We start from the raw sequence: 17,608 nt of genomic DNA on the forward strand, positions 1-17,608 counted from the left end.
ATTGTATTGACTTATATATAGTCATTAGATCACACATTTATATAATGGATAATATGATTAATTTTACCCTGAACGGGGGCCTGAACACCATGCTTTTTCATAACAACTGAAAAGCATGAATCCTTGTCTTGTATACGAGTAGGTACGCAATCAAAAAATATTGAAATCAAAGAATTTTGACTCTAGAGCAGTGGTTCTCACGTGAAATTTAACTGTGGCCGCACAATTGACAATGACAGTTCTATGGAAACGTCTGGTGGCCGCACCAAATTTGCTGTGATTGAAAAAATTAAAGCTAAATTTTATTAACCAAAAAAATGGATCAATTTATTTATAATCAAGTCTATAAATAATTTTTCAGTACATAGGTAGATATCTATTTATTTAAAAATAGTGCAAATGGAAATTCCTCAATACTCTTTTTTTCCAATGCAAGCCGCATGGCTGCTTCTAAGTTTACATCTGTCAACTGGCTTCGATATTTGTGCATTACACTGAATGATCTTTCACAGTATACAGTAGTAGGAAAAATCCACAATATTAATAAAGCAATTGTTGCCAATTCTTTTTTTTTTTTTTTTTTTTTTTGATTTTACCGAGGCTTTGACTGCGACTCGCTGTCATATCGCCTCTTCTCTTCTAGAAGGGGATCCGTCGATCAGGTCCTCACTCCTATTCTGTTAAATAACTTTACAATTTTGCCTAGCTCTTCCGTCTTACCCACCGCCAGGACACCCTTCAATTCGTCGACATTCTCATAGATATCTGCAATTCGCAGCTGTACTCTGTGAATTTCATATTTGGGGCATTGCAGTGCTATATGTACAATGTCCTCTAAAACATGACATTCATCGCAGAGCTGCGATTCGCTTCTTCCCATGAGGACATCAAATCTTTTGCCCATGGTGTGCCCTGTTCTTAGCCTCAGAATTAACTTAAGCTCATTCCTCGTCAAAGAAGACTCTACAAACCAGGGCACCTCTCGTGGTGATGGTAGAATTGACTTACTCCATTTCCCCTTTTCTAATGATGCCCTATGGTGAAAATCTATCCACATACTACGTTGCCAATTCTTTGAATTGACTTGATTATTGGCCAACGTGTAACTTCGACCAAAACTTTTCAACCGTGGTATTATCAAAATTATTTTTAAATACTTGGTTATGACTCTTTCCAATAATGCATATTTAACGTTAGTCCAGTTAATTAAATTAAATACTGAAAATTATGTTTATCTCGTTTGAAGTCCAATAAAATTTTCATTTGTCATCATCTGAATAGGCGAAGTTATTATTTGAGGGTGGAAAGAAATTTAAGTCAACCAATTTCATAATTTTATAAATACATTTTTAAATATTATTCTGTAAAGCGCTGGTTGTCGCAGCAAAATCCTCTGGTGGCCGCACATGAGAACCACTGATCTAGAGATAAATCTGATAGGTACAAGAAGTCTTTATACATTTCATATTAGGAATTTTGAAGGTACATACCTACTCGTAGTTCGATTTTCGAATCGTACGATTATAATTTGGTAATAAGTTCATCACATATTATTTTCTACTTACATATTTGGCAACCCCAAAAACAAAATGGTGGCGCAATTTGAAGTCTGATGCTTTTTTACGTAACCTATTTTACGTGATTATTCATTTTATTTTAACATTTATGATTGAAATAGTTTCGATTCACTAGACTAAACCCTAGCTTTCCAACCTGTCTGTCGCAAAACACTGTTTAATTAAAAAATGCGCGTAAATTTTCAGGTTGATGGAACTCTCGAAATACAGTTTTCTGAATTCTGATTGACTGGAAAAGATGATTTTTCGCGTATTGGAAAAAATGCAATAAAAACAAGGTGGGACATAATATATTATTTTTTACACTTACCATTGCGACAATACATATTTTATCGTAAATGGTCACTATTTAAAAATGTCATGTTCACTGATTAGCTATGTCAAGCATAAACATAGGACGTTGTGTTCTCTTAGGCGCAAAGCCCACTTAAAGCGGGGCGGTGAAGGATGAGTCGCGAGGAGTTTTATGGAACTTGTCTCTCCAGATTCCTAGATATGCTGTCTCCAGTTGGTTTTATGGATTTTAAATTATATTTTCTTTATTTCTAAAATAAACTGATAACTCAACATAGTATCACTAGTAGTGTGACGTGGCACGACAAAGGTTGGAAAGCACCGCACTATACAAGAGACGACTTCGGAATTTCGAAAGCATGAGGATACTAACTTGTTAATTTTCTTGCTTTCCATCCTTGCTAAAAAATAATTGTCCCTCCTAACGGGCGTGCAGATTCTCTTGAAAAAAAAAAATACTTGTTCGCGGAACAGTTTTAAAGAAATGCGGTACCTTTTCAAATAACACACCGTTAAAAAAATGTGGTTGAATTGAAACCGAATTCTTATGTGAAACTCCACAAAAGCATCACGCATGGGAGATTTAAGTACTGGACAGTATAATAACGAAAACAATAATTGGATTATTTGTAATATCTTCGTGCTGGACAAATAAAGGAAAGTACATAGTCATTGGGCAAGGGCCTACAACTTACAATTGGTAGTGTTTATTGAAAAACTGACTTTCAAAATCGTAGATTTCTCTCGCAGAATTAATAATTTAAAATTGTTGTTAATAGAATTTGATATTTTCTCGCAAAAACTTTCCTCTCGACAAGGATGAGAGCTTTTTGCCTTGTTTCGTGAAAAAAAGCTTCAGAAAACTTTTTTGTTCATTAATTTTTTCTGTTGACTTTTTTTTACAAACACTGTGAAGTGTTGTATGAAATGGCCTGAGCTGATTATTCTCTTCCCTAAGCTATGTTGTTTTAATTAATAAATTGTGTGCGAAATCAAAAGGGAGATAAGTCTAAAATCATTACTTTTCGATGGAGCTAAAAGATTGAGGTTTCTTATAACTTTATATGTCAATAATTTATATTTATGTGTTAAATTTAATAATGCATCAGTGTAGATTTGATTCGTCCTTTTTATTATATACGCATATTGATTTTAAAAACAAAGTTTTTATATCTATGTTATGATATCTTGTTTAAATGCCAAATTGAGTTTTGCCACGTATTCAATAATTGCTTACGCATATTATATGCATTATGGTTAATGATTTTTTCCGTTCGCACATCTATCTATCGTGTTATAATCTTTCTGAATTAGAAATTCGTACCTACATGAGCATTATTATGTTACAAACATTTTACATAATTTACCTCAAAATGCAATCGATCTGCATTGGCTGGGGTGGGCGGGGTGACTGTAGGGGTTTCCCTCTGAGTTTGGGCAGGTTCCGTGTGGGCCGAGGTGGGTTCAGGCGAGAGCAGGGCCCGTGCCGCCCCGCTCGGCAGTAAGTCAGGCGGGGCGGAACATTGCGATGGTGCGCGACCCACTAATTCCTCGGTGTCTGTTCGTTCACCCTCGGCTAGGACTGGAAATAATGGAAAACAGACCGTCAGTCAAAATATAAGAGAAACTATTCAGTTATCCTATGTGTATTGAAATACGGGACACACCAGTCCATAAACAATTTTATACCAAAATGACAAACGCTTCGCAGAAAATATTGTTAAAGTCTGACGAAAATTAGTAATTCATCCTTATTGAAATGTACATTTCACGATACTGCTGTAGACGCGTTGGACATTGAGAAGAATTAAAGTTAAAGATATATTTTAGTTGTTATTTTTGCCATTACTTTGTGGACTCTACTCTATACAATAAGTATAATACAATACAAGAATACTACAATATAAGTATAATACAATATAAGTATAATACAATACATTGTTGGTGATTAGGTACTCAGATAAAGACGTGTTTAGCGTAAGCTACGTTGGACAATATAATATAATAATAATCCTAACTGTGGGCCTGATAAAGGTTCAACAATTAATAATTGTATACAAATTATCTATCATGCAATAATTTTACCTACTTATATTGTTTTATATATTATTATTAAACCTACCCAAAATAATTACCTATCTATATTTCCAAGAGCTACGGCAGTTGGTTATTCATAATAATTTCATAAAATTGAAAGGTAGGTATGTGGTGAACGCCAAGGGATATCATTAAAAATACACTTTTATCAGGAGGCATAATATAATTGTCCAGTTATCAAATTTGAATCATCAGAATTCTTCGAAATCCTTTAAATAGTGAAAATTGTACTCCCACACACATCTTTGTAAATAAATATTTCAATATAAATAATGTGTCTGTCAACGTCATCCTTGCTGATTTGGAACATTCGGACAGGAATTAATCGACGTCTCGAGCTGTCAGCCATTTTTGGAGTCGATAAATTTCAGGTATATCGTGGCATTTCTGAAAAGTAAACAAGGGATTCTTTGTCAACAAAACAAATTTAATTTGTACCTGGTAGGTACCCCGATATGCGCAGCGATCTCAACCTTCCGAGAAATCTATCACATAATGACGGTGGGACGAGCCCTCTGCTATACGTTTCACTTCTGCTAACTTCAGGAATATTAATTATCGAAGTTTAAATAATATAATTAATTATTTAGTTAGTGTAAATCAATGACATTAATATGGACGAATCATCTAGAAAATAAAATGACACTCACTTTGTGTCGGGTCTGCCGGATGGCGAAATTCATATTTTAATATCGGTATCCTACGCTCAAATGAACATTCTGCTTGCAAGCGGTCTGGCGACACCGCTAGGTCTGCCCATACAAAATTTCTGACTGTCAGGTTTCGACTCTACCGTTATTATTGTGTTACAAAATGCCAATGTGCCTAGTTAAAAATTGTAAAAAAAATATACTAAACACTCCAAGAAAGATGGGATATCACTTTTCATGTATTAGTATTATTTATTATTTATAAAATGCCATTTTAAGATAATGTTTATTCAATGCAATTGAATGACAGAAACCATTGGACAGTCGCTTGTGATGCGCTGGCTCACTTGCGTCTAATCTCCGAGAAGTCGTAAGTAACCGAGAATCTGTTTCTAACGCAATCAGTCATGACACTAATACGCCATTACAATAAAGGTTATATTACTATAAATTCTCGAAGCTTGTATCGCATAATGGAAATGGATACGTCATATGGTCACGTGACATCTACCTATACATCTGTGAATGACTTTCATGCACAATTTCTCGTGCGCGCCGGTATGAAGTGAGTTGTCCATTTAATGTCATTGATTATTAAGGACAAAAAATCGGAAAAAGCACCTCAATGGGAGCTTTCGAATTTTAGAACAAAACTGACCTAAAGCAGATTAAAGGCTTAGCGAGATAGGATAGACTGGATAGAGAATGACAAGCTATGCTTACGTTAAATATGATGGTATTTTTTAAAAGAAATGACAGGATTATCTGATAACACAACACTATGATGAATAAATAGCATGAGGCCATGGAGAAAATCCGTAATAGAGAATTACAAAATATATGTAGGTATTACTTATAGGTACTTATATTATTTTCAGACTTAAAAAAAGATCACTATAATGCTTGGCCGAAACATCAAAGTAAACGCTTTTTGTAATCTGCCATATTACTTATAAAGAAAAACCTGTAGCTATATTTTCTTTAAAGAATTTTATACACGCGCATTAAAAGTGAATGATTAAACATCATATTATAATGTATAGGTACTTAGTATGAATAATAACGAGCATCTTCATTTTGTATAGAATAAAGTCAATAAAGTATAAGTAATATGAAACCGAAGCATTTTTAAAAATATTTTTTACTATAATATCCAATAGGTACCTATATGAAATTATGAACGAATTATTATAGCTGTAGTAATAATAGTATATTACAGTGGCGAAGGGTGGAGGTAGGCTGTTAAGATCTGCTATTAAAAGTGCACATTAAACTGTGTCAGTCATACGTATTTGTTTTCATTGAAATAAGACCACAATTTACAGATGGTGTTGGTTAGTTTTCAAAATTCAATTAAAAAGCGAAAACCTAGCCATAAAAGATAATAATCAAGAAATACTCGTATATTTATAAAATATCTAAAAATATGCAATTAAATCATACATAATTTTCGATATTGTATAGATATAATAATATTTTGTATTTATTATAGTTTAGTGTAGGCAAGACCTAATGATTTTCAGAAATTGAACCAACGATATGTGTAATATCATAATATGTATTCTTAATCCAACGAAATCAAATAAGTATGATTGAAAAAGTCTCCAAAATTTTGCCGTATTGCCCAAAATATACCAAAACTATTATGGTCGGGTTAGGCAGGGTTTAATTTATTTTTAAAAACAAACCTACACCATCTGTAAATTGTAGTTTTAGTTCAATAGAAACAAATACGTACGGTTAACAAAGTTTAATGTGTACTAATTAAGATGGATCTTAACAGCCTACCTCCACCCTTCGCTACTGGTATATTATAATATAAGTATTACTTATACATAGGTAATTTATAAAATTTAACACTAGGTATTCACTTCATACAATTATTTTACGTTACAATGTAATAGTGAGTTTATCAAAATATAAAAATAGGTTAGGTACATAAGTACTTACAAAAAATTACGATTGAGTTTATGTATTATGTTATAATTTTATTGTGAATAGGTAGGGTAAGCCATGTAGTGGTGGTAGCAAAATACCTACGTCATGTGAAAAAGAGACAGCTGATAATATTTTTATAAGTTACATACCATTCCATAAGTTAATTACCACCACCAAATTGTAGTTAGAAATATTATTACGACACCTGCGATTACTGCGTGTTTTCTTCAGTATTCTTACAATAAATTTTGATATTCCGTGCATCATGGCTGCCGCTTAGGGTAATTCAAGTAGTGGTTCCATACAAAAATATTACATAATATGAAATAGTTCGCCAGAGAATTTCACCTAATTCCGACAGCGAACCAAGAATAATGTAATTAAAAGGGACAATAACGTCTTACGACTGCAAATGGCAAAAATGTCATAATTTTCAATCGATGTATAAAATGTACTTGATTATGATATATTAATTATGTAGTGACTATTCATGAAACTACATATTTATTAAAAAAAACTTCGATGGCTACACAAAAAAAAAATATCTCGAAATACTGCAATATTTCATTAAGTATTCGGTTGTTAGAATCAAAACCCATTAGGGAAAAAGATGATAGAGTATTAGAGATTTAGTATGTAGTAGACAGAGTGATATGAATCGCATTACCATAATTATGAAAAAAAAATATCTTATTAATAAGTACCTAAGTACTTATATATTGAAACAAAAGTATATTTCAAATCACAGTAAGTGTCGCGATAATCCAACAATAATACCATAATCTAATTCTAATATAAAAGATTGCCACAATCCAAAATTAAACTTTTCCTGTGATGGAACACTTCACACATCCTGAATTTTAACACTTTGTTTATTTTGTAGGGTAGGTAAATAATACATAACCATTTTTTTAATTAAGAAAAAACAATAATTATTAATTTAGTAATTATTTTTATAACAACACATGGAATCCTTGATTACTTCGATGATTTTGGGTCCTTGAATTGCAAATCTTCTTGATATCTGACATAACATTAGAAAGTTGAATTCTTATATTATCTGTTCCTGGACTTTGACTTCGTTACAACATAAAAAGAAAATCCTGCTTCCCATGTTTCCCATAAATTCCCATGTGTGTAGTAAACGGAAGTAAAACAATAAGAGCTTGTTTTGACAAACTGGGGCACTCTTCTGAAAAATTTGCGCAACACCTATTCACGTTCCGCGGAACAAAGCTTGGGAAACCTTGATAATTTAATTGATGTAGGTTAATACACGGATTCAATTTTTTTTTGTAGAAACTGTGTAGTGATTTTGGAACCAACGGCAAGGCGTGGTGTAGTTGCTTGGTTTTTGAATGTGAAGAATGTGAAAAAATGTCTATTTAAAAAATACAATAAAACGCATTATTGAAAAAATGTTCCTTGCTATGTTTTGAATTTGGAAAGCCGTATTGTTTAGCTAGAAGAAACGATATTGAATTATTGTTGATAGTGAAATATTATTTTACAAAATGTATCGCTCGATATGGCGGACAGTGGATGTGGCTGGGAGCCGAAATGTTATTCGTCATGAATGGCCGGAGAAAAAATGCCGAGGCCGGTCCGCCGAACCGGTTCAGACTTCAAAAAAGCGCCGCGTGATTCAGTATCAATGCCTCGTCAATAAAACACTCTCACATTAATCAGAAGCGCGCTAAGATGGAGACGAGATAACATCAAATGTGTTGCTAATGACGAGATCAAGCGGTTCGCATCAAACGGACCACGACAAAAAAATATATTACAATATTCATTGCGTGTTTAATAATGATATACGAAAATGTTTCTTCAATAAAATTTTATATTATTAATAATTTAATATGCAATACAAAAGATAACCATAAATCACATAAGATAAAAAATAACTAAACAATAATCTAAATATTAAGTATGATGTTTGTGACAAATACATTTCAAATTTAGGCAGCATGCATTACTTGTACTAGTAGCAAAGAGTACCTGTTGGAGGGAGATAGGCGATAGATAATCGAAAAAGGGACATATTATATAGTTCCACATTGTGTACCTATTATGCGGTTCATAGATGCTGTGAATCCAGCGCATCCCTAGAATTTCCAAGATTTTTACCATAATAATCATCATAACATTACTATAGAACAGATAAATGACACAATGTTTACCGATTATATTTTCTACCACCACACGGCACCTCGATAGGCTAACAAGGAATTACTATTTCCATAGATAAAACAAGTTATAAAAAACAGTATCCCAATCTGAAGTCATTTCTACATTACATTCTTTGAACTTAAAAATATTTATTTTGGTTTTTAATGTTTATAGTTTAATTAATATAAATACTTTTAATAAGTAGGTACCACAAATGAGCTGTATGAAAATCGAAAGACTCCAATATGTTATGAGAAGAGGCGTCAGCTGAATGCAGAACTATTCTAACCCACATTTGAATTAATATTATAGAAGGGAGTTCTTTGAAACAAACTAGGTACCTATTTTTGTCTTAAATTATTTATTATTTGTATAAATAAATGTATATATCATAATTATTCAGTAGGACTATTGATGAAAACAACTATGCATAAATTTGTTTATATATAATTACATAATAAATAAATTTATATAGGGTGTTGTTTCAAAGAATAAATACTTATGTAAAATATTTCAAATGTGAGTTAGAATAGTTCTGCATTCAGCTGAAGACTGACATTGAGACTCGAGTGTTGGACCTACAAACTCAAAGCTTCTTAACATCCATTAGAATTTAAATTCAAATTCCATCAAGTATCTTCGGTCGATAGTATTATATTATACTACACTCATTGGGTAAGGAGACACTCCAATATACAATTATTGTTTTTAATGTAACAGTGATTACCATAGATTTAATATAACTTTGATTACATCATAATTTTCTTACCTCTTTTTTCTTCTTTCTTCAGTAGGTACCGACATAATAGTTTTTTGAATACGCTTGTGAACAAGTGAGTAAGTATGTCTAATATTGTATGCTGAGTGATTCGCTGGAACTTGAGAGGCACTATACAGCAAGTGGACATCGCAATCACGCTGGATCGACAACTTGGTCGAGATAATCGGGAATACGTCAGTGGCAGCGAAAAACGAACAACGGTCAATACGAGTGAAAGGAACTTTGCAGGTCCTTCATCAGCAGTGGAACGTCCGAGGCTAATGATAATAATACGAGTATATCAAGCAGCAGGTAGATAATATTATATTGTATTATCATTATGCAACTCGAGAAGTAGGTAATTATACAATTTCAAATGTATAAGAGGTTTCAGGAAACTAGTGGCGCAGCATAAGAATATGCAAAGCATTGAGACCTAGCCAGACAAGGTGGCCTAAATCCCAGGCCAGTTAGTAGTAGAAGTTAATGATTTTTCTATTTATAATACCGATCACAAAAATATAAATTGAACGAAAATAATGGATGGAAAGCTAATTTAACTGAACTTTGATTTTGGGCGATGTTTTATTTTATTTTTAGGGTTTACCCTTTTAAGATTTTTGCAGAGACCCAATATTCCCAGCTACGCCACTGCAGGAAACCCTCGATTTTTTAATTATTATTAATGCATGTTTTATGAAAGTTAAAGGTGCTAGTTATAAACAGAACAGTTTGTTTATACTCCTGTCTAGAAAAGTTTTATGACTTATGTCCTTATAGGTACCATTGTAGTACGTACTTGCGTTCTTACCTACTATGATTAACAGCATTGTAAATTGAATATACCTATTTGTTAAAACAAACATAATAAGTAATAACAATAATAACATGGCTTCTTGGAAAAGGTGAAAGACGTAGTATAGCCGTATAATGTGTGCCTTTAACTTTGATATTATAATCATCATCAGGGAATAATGTAAACTGAAATACTTAACGGGTAAGGCGATAGCAGGTAACCGACTCGAGTAAGGAATAATCCGGGTTAAACTTACACACGTGTCAAGAATACGGTGTACGTCGAATACTGAAAACTGCTCTCGGTTTATGCATTTACGCTCATTTAATGTTGGTGTATTACACACACTGTTGCACGTGCATAATGCGTGCTTCATTTTCGTAGACACTCACACATTGAAAAGCCTGCATCAACATGCGGCTCATTGAATATAGCCTATCGGTATTATATTTATTATCTGTTCTGTGATCATCATCAAGCCCCATATCATATGTAGCAAATATGTAGATGGTGTGTTTTATATGCAGAAATTCTACGAAACAGTTTACCATAAAATCTCAACGGCTGATTTATCACACTACAACTACAATGGCAGTCAATATAATTGTCATACTAAAACTTTCCCCGTGCTTGCTTGCATCAAGCTTAATTAAAAATCTTTCGTTGTACAAATAGGAATATACTTATTTATTCCATTTACAGATTTTCAGAACATAAATTAGATTTTTTATAACCTGGAATGTTTTTCTTTTTTTAACGAACGATTTCTATGGTAATTACGATTTTAACATCTATTCATTCATTAATATTACCAAAGCAAAGTCGCTAACACGTTAGGTTACCTTGCATTAGTATCCGAGATAATAATGGCTTTGGAATAATTAAACGAGATAGAAATCAACAATCTATTAAACTGGTCAAGCCGACGTGGATAAGCATCTATCTATCTACCTGCCTGTTTTTTTTATAAACGCTTTTTCAATATTAAGCACAATCAAGAATCTAATCAGTCTAATCATAGTCATATGTGCTCTTATTTTTTGTAAAAATATTACGACCATAAAAAATGATATTGAGGCAACTAATTGATTTTCTAAGCGGACATAGATATTTGGTTTACAAAAAAATGTGAATGGAAATAAAAGAACTGAAAGAATGATAAGTGGGGTACATTTTAAAAGTGGTTTTAAATGCGAGGAAAAGTCGAGAAAATTTTACGCTCAAACGAGCATCATTCGTTGGCCGGGGGAACAATCACATAAGTCGAATTTTAAGATTATTTTGAATTGTATTATTTTATATTTTTCTAAAAACACTAATGTTGCATAAATCAATGACCTTGCGGCCAAACTGCAGGGGTTTGGTTTGGCAAGACATGGGTCTGGTTGCTCATGTGGAGACGACCAGCAGGATGCAGAGCACGAGCAGAGACTGTCCACGAGCGGAGTTGTTTGCCCGGGTCCGACCCTATTCGGGCCCAATAGGACACGCGGACATGGTGCCAACCGAGGCCATTTTTGCGGCCTTTACTAAATTCGCCAGAGCGTACGGGGAGCGGGACACTCTCGACTCCCCTTGCGACTTTTCAAATTAAAGTCACTCTGATAGTTGCCATATAAATTAACATCATGCATTCGCACTTCGGTGCATGGTTGCATCACCAGTCCCGTGCGGCTCTGCTCGGGACAAAATGAGGGCTCAAATTCTTTGATCTGGCACACGTAAGGGTTATGTTAGGCGGCCGCGTATGACGTGGCTGCATATACATAACGGGTGCGGAGGTGGGAGTTTTACAAATCCATGACCTATTTTGAAATGATAATTTTTAAATGGTAGGTAAAGATTTCTTTGAAAATCTGTCACCAGCTGCGACCTGCTGAAAAACATGCAATACTGACTTATGTGATTGTTCCCCCCGGCCATCGCATAGTAACCACAGAACAGATTAATAAGATAGAAATGCGAAAACCGTAGAAGAAGACTTTGACGCCAATTTTGGTTTACGACTTAATAACTTTCAGGCCATACAATGCAAAAAACATAAAGCCCGCAGTGTCCTCAAATATTAGCAATATTGAATACTCGTTTCGTTCAGGTACGTGACAAAATTTAATGCGAATTATGATACTAACATAAATTTTGAAAGTAACGTAATACTTTTAAACACGTCGTGTTTACGTTTATCCCATATTTATTCTCACTCGCGAATTGTACCTTTTTACACCAGTGGCGAAGGTTGCAGGTAGGCTGTAGAGATCCGACACACTAATCTTTGTCAGTCATACTCATTTTATTTTATTTGAACTAAGATTGCATTTCGCTAGTTTTTAAATTCAATAATTACACCCTCCCGAAACCAAAACATGTTAGTAGATATTAAAGGTTGAACCAAAACTATGGTTGCCAACGTCTAAAATAAGGTACCGAAGTAAAAGTTAAATAATCGCTTAGTATCAAGTCTTCTCCGTTGCTATGAGTTTGAGTAGGTTGTAGTGTTCGAACCAATCAGCAGTAATGTCTTGTAATACATATAATGGATTACTAATTTATACCTAACTAAGTTATACGTAGTTTTATTTTTATGGAGGATTATGTACGTACACTAAACTTAATGAGTGTACTGAAATCCAGTATTGGATAAAAGCCAATTCGAAATTAAGACGCCCGTCCATTTGTGTGAGTAGAGACGCACTTGAAATCAATCATGGTTAACATTATTGTTACGGAAAGATGCATTTCTAGAATTTAATATTTGGCAGACGAAGTTAAGTACCTACATGCTGGCATATCTCCAAGAGTCAAAGGGGTTCAAGACAAAATAATAGTGTATCCAATTTTCTCATAATATGTAAACGTAAACAAGAAAAAAGTAATCCACCAAAGTGTCATATTAATCGGAGAAATTGTCGTTAATATGTCTCCTACAATTAAACTAGTCAATTATAGGTATTATCGTGCAAATTGCATGCATGTATCAAAAAAGTTCAGAAGATTCTAAATTTTCACGCGACAATTGAACCGTGCAATATCTGCGCCTACGCAGGAGAACGATAGTAGCTAACCTGCCGGTAAAAAAACGAACTACACCACGCAGACTCATTTTGAGGTAAACCGATTTTCACGACCTGTCAAATAGTACCATAAAATGACAACATTGCGCTCGCTTACTCTTGAAGAATGAAATTGGAGAGGCAGTCAACACTTCTACGTTTAAACAGTTATTATCGCGATAGTTTAAAATACACACTATTGGTGCAAGAAAATCCATGCACGTGTGCAGGCGCTATAACAAGTAGTAGGTAAATTCGTTCACAAAAATATGTTGTAAATAATATTGTCTTTTTTAAAAAAAATAATCAAACGCTACCATTTCAAGAAATCTAAGAAAGTTAATCGTTCGAAATATTCATTAGATATTGTATTAATAGGCCACGTGAAAAGCTTGGTTACTTATGTAATGTACTTGATCCAGTACAAGGACCCAATTGGTTTGAGTGAATGGCTAACCAGCATTCCTCGGTTAAAGAAGTCAAAATATAGCCTGTGCTCTTGGTACGTATGGTACGCCTACATATACATAACCAGTACTTCCGGTAGATACAGACGTCTTTCCACGTCCACGTTCCAAAATGGAGTAAACATTAAACGCTCCTCTTTGCATAAAATAAATCAGAATGAAATATTCACGATGTATATGAATGAAAATTAAAAATAAAATTTATGGAACGGAGAATCTAAATATACGGATGTAAAAAGATAAAACATTCGGGTAATTGCCGCGATCTATTTTTATGCGATGAAACTCCTCCGTAGAATATACAAGCTTACCCTTGACGTATGTTCCGTAAATATTTTGGAAATGGAGGAAATCATTAATTATCCAGTGGGACCATTTGCATTTCATCGCGGGGTGTGAAGGAGGAACGAATGGATGGATGGCGATAGCGGTGAAGAGAGGGTGAAATTCTAGATATATCGGTGTAAGATATTTACTATTTTAGAATAGGTATTTCTTATAAACACAATGGTTATCATTTTAATATAAATACAATATGAGCGAATTAAGAATAATATTATGTCAGATAATAAAAAAATCGATTGTCATCAGAATTAAGGGAGCATAGTTTTTAATTCACGCCTAAATATGTGTCGTTGTACACGCATATTGGTGTAAAATAGATATTTCGTGATCTCCACGTACACGAGGATTTCAAAATTCCATTAAACCTACCTCCCTTCCAGATTTCTAAAGAACAACTATTTTATTGAAAATATGTAAAGGCGATAGTTGTGCACGTATGGACTGAAACGTGCTTGATACTGACTTGCTTGCTTACTTACTAAGTTTTAGATTTAGTTAGGGTTTAGTAAAAGATATTAAACAAATACATGAAACGTACATTATTATACCAATCTACGTAACTATGCAAGTATAACAATATGCCCAGATAGTACACGGAATATAGAGGACGAGTAAAAAAAATGTACTCATTTCCAATCCACATGTAACTCGTTGCCGATGGTAACATCTGCTGCATGTAATTTAGGTAACAGAACACTATCATAAGAAACATACAAGAATGTTATAAAATCTAATAAGTAGTTGAAATTTATTTAATACACGAGTGGCAAAACTAGTTCGGGAGAAAAATATTACGTCGCTCAGCAAACTGTCGTTTTCGTACAAATTTCCTTCAGCACAACACCAACCAGCTCAGCCATAATATGTCTCTGTGCAATCATTATTATCAGCGTATTTTGAATAATAATTTTGCTGAGGTTAATAATCAATCATTCATAATATTCAATTCTTATGTGAGGAAAAGGTCCAGCAACATAAATATGGACCCTCCGAACCAAGATCTAGATCCTCAGACCGTCTACGTTTGGTTGTGAAGCATCAGCAGTTGTTTACACATGTGAATGTCTCAGAAGCAGATACCCAAGACTAAGGTCGCCACGCACTCTTAAGTGTGTTTTGATTGAATTTGCAGTGACATAATTAAATAAAACAGTGCCCATGGAAGAGAGGAGCATAAAGAACTAACAATAATAAGTGATTGTAATTGATTAAGTTTAATATATAATATTATAAACGAAGCAAAAACGATACGGATATTCAAAACTATGTGAAAAGATCTTCAGGTTCGCAAAAGACGCAGTTAGTTTTTGTAGCGACTAGGTCGAAAGGTCCAATCAGTCCAACAGCTAGTTGGGCCGACATGAGCATATCTTAACTTTACACATTCTCTGACATTCCCCCACTATGTAGTCTGTATCCTGTAGTTCTCCGCCACACGAACCATTGGTAGGGTAGCAAATCCAAGCTCAAAAAGATAGGCAGCGATGAGCGAATCCACCATGGCCAGTCAAAAAATGTCTGGTGTAGTAGTCAGAAGTTAGTTTGGTTATGTCGCCATTGGACATTAGGAAATAACAAATATGTGCCTGCTCTTGGTGGATGCAGCAAAGATCCAGCAGTCCGTAACGGAGGGCCCTGCTTAAACAGTGAAAATGGCATATTCCCATAGCCTGAAGAATGAATTATAAAATTGGCGCTCGCCGAAAGAATTTTACAATTTCGGTTATTACAGCGTGTGCATCTTATTACTCCTGCCTCTATACTTCAGAAATTTATCTAATGTATATAATATTATACAGAGGTAACCAGCCAATGTTAATAATAATTGAGAGTTGTACCAGTGACAGAGATATATAGACAGACATAGTAATAATTTGAGTTGAATAAATACTGACTATTATAATATATTTTTCAATGTGTTATGTATAAATGAGATTAGCTATGTTTTACTCAACATGTCATCAAACTGACAATGGTTTAATTAAGTGTTATTCAAAGTGCGCGCTCTGGAGGGCCGTAGGCTGTTCAAAAGAAATATATTCCCAGACAACTTAATTCAATACGCTGATGTATGAATATAATGATATAATATTATAGTTCTTGCAAACTCATCTTATTTGCATCATCATCTCTTTTGAAATCAAAATTATTATGCAAAAATGCAATTTTTCAGTGAGAGTAGAGAACGGTTTGATTTATTTGAAACCGGTATTGATTATATATATAATAGGTTGGGAACGAATAAGATAACCATAGTTGTAAGTGTTGCGAGGAGAAGTTGAGACAGTTTGTCAGTCAAGTTAGAGCACAAAAATATCCTAAGACCTTGCCATTCGGTATGTGATCAGCACATTCAAATGTTTGTTTTTTTAAATTATACCAACTTAACGAATAAACTGTGCTGTACTGCGCTCCCAGAATACTTGGCACAAGCTTACATACAGACTGCAATTATTTATTTCTCTCATGCCTCTAAACATAAAGAAATAAATTTAGTTTGCTTTCACGTAAGTATAAAACACGGAGCAGGGGGTTATATTAAATTTAACGGGATAAAATAGAGCATGGGGTGATAGATAAGATAATGTGCTAGAAAGTATTTCCCTGTAGCCATAAAAAAGATAATTCCGCATAGTATCAATGGCTCGTACAGAGCCGTATAACTTTTATGGCTAATCAAGGCAACTCGCACCCCAGAAGAGACGAAAATAAATACTACAGTTTAATTTATTATATTATAATATTATTGGATAATGGTCCTTCTAATCCAGAGGTCGGGGAGCATTTTGAGTATTACCCCCCGTCATACTTTCAAAATAAAAAATAAATCTCAAACAAAGTCATGCTTTTATCATAACAATAATACTGAAAACGAGAAACATTTAATTACTTACATCTCTACGGTTTTAGAAAAATGGTGTTATATTTTTTTGATAAAACAGTACTTATTGCTATCACTCCTTCGATGCTGTTTTCGCCATTGGGGTCCAACTATATTCTGTACGTTATTTCCAAGTGTAGCAAATCCTTGTTCACAAAGGTGGATTGCAGCCAAAGCTGACTATATTCAACTCGTTTCACTAAATTGCGAATCAAAATGGTGGTGTTAGTTATTGATTTTCTTCCATCGCATATTTCGTTCAAATTATTAATTATCATTTATTTCATTATGCAACAATAATTATTATTTTCTATAATAAATTTTACCCTATTATTTTCGAAGTATGAGCAATAACTAGCACTACCATCGAATTTTACAGTTTAGTTTAGTTTTGTTGCAAAGGCAGCAGCGCTAATGTTAATCCCAAAGTGTAATTTAGAAAAAAAAAACCTTTACAATTATCGGCATAATATTCTAAAATCATTCATGGCGTCTGGAACGAAACCCAAGAAGTGTTTCTGCTATTTATTGGAAATGCATGTGCGTAAATAAATACTTACAACTAATTTGTATTTACGAAA

The 17,608-nt window shown here is 33.8% G+C and overlaps 1 protein-coding gene across 1 annotated transcript in view; it reads right to left on the minus strand.

The window, feature by feature from the left end:
* Nucleotides 1-17,608, minus strand: part of nkd (NKD inhibitor of WNT signaling pathway naked cuticle) — an 83,715-nt gene that overhangs the window by 23,128 nt on the left and 42,979 nt on the right. The window contains exon 2 of the mRNA XM_085946458.1: nucleotides 3,239-3,453. Coding sequence (XP_085802584.1) covers nucleotides 3,239-3,453 — 215 coding nt within the window. The remainder of the gene's footprint in view (nucleotides 1-3,238; nucleotides 3,454-17,608) is intronic.

The sequence above is a fragment of the Rhyacophila brunnea genome, unplaced genomic scaffold (assembly GCF_057557595.1).
Source record: "Rhyacophila brunnea isolate RB1 unplaced genomic scaffold, BYU_Rbru_1.0 scaffold_2, whole genome shotgun sequence".
NCBI lineage: Eukaryota > Metazoa > Arthropoda > Insecta > Trichoptera > Rhyacophilidae > Rhyacophila > Rhyacophila brunnea.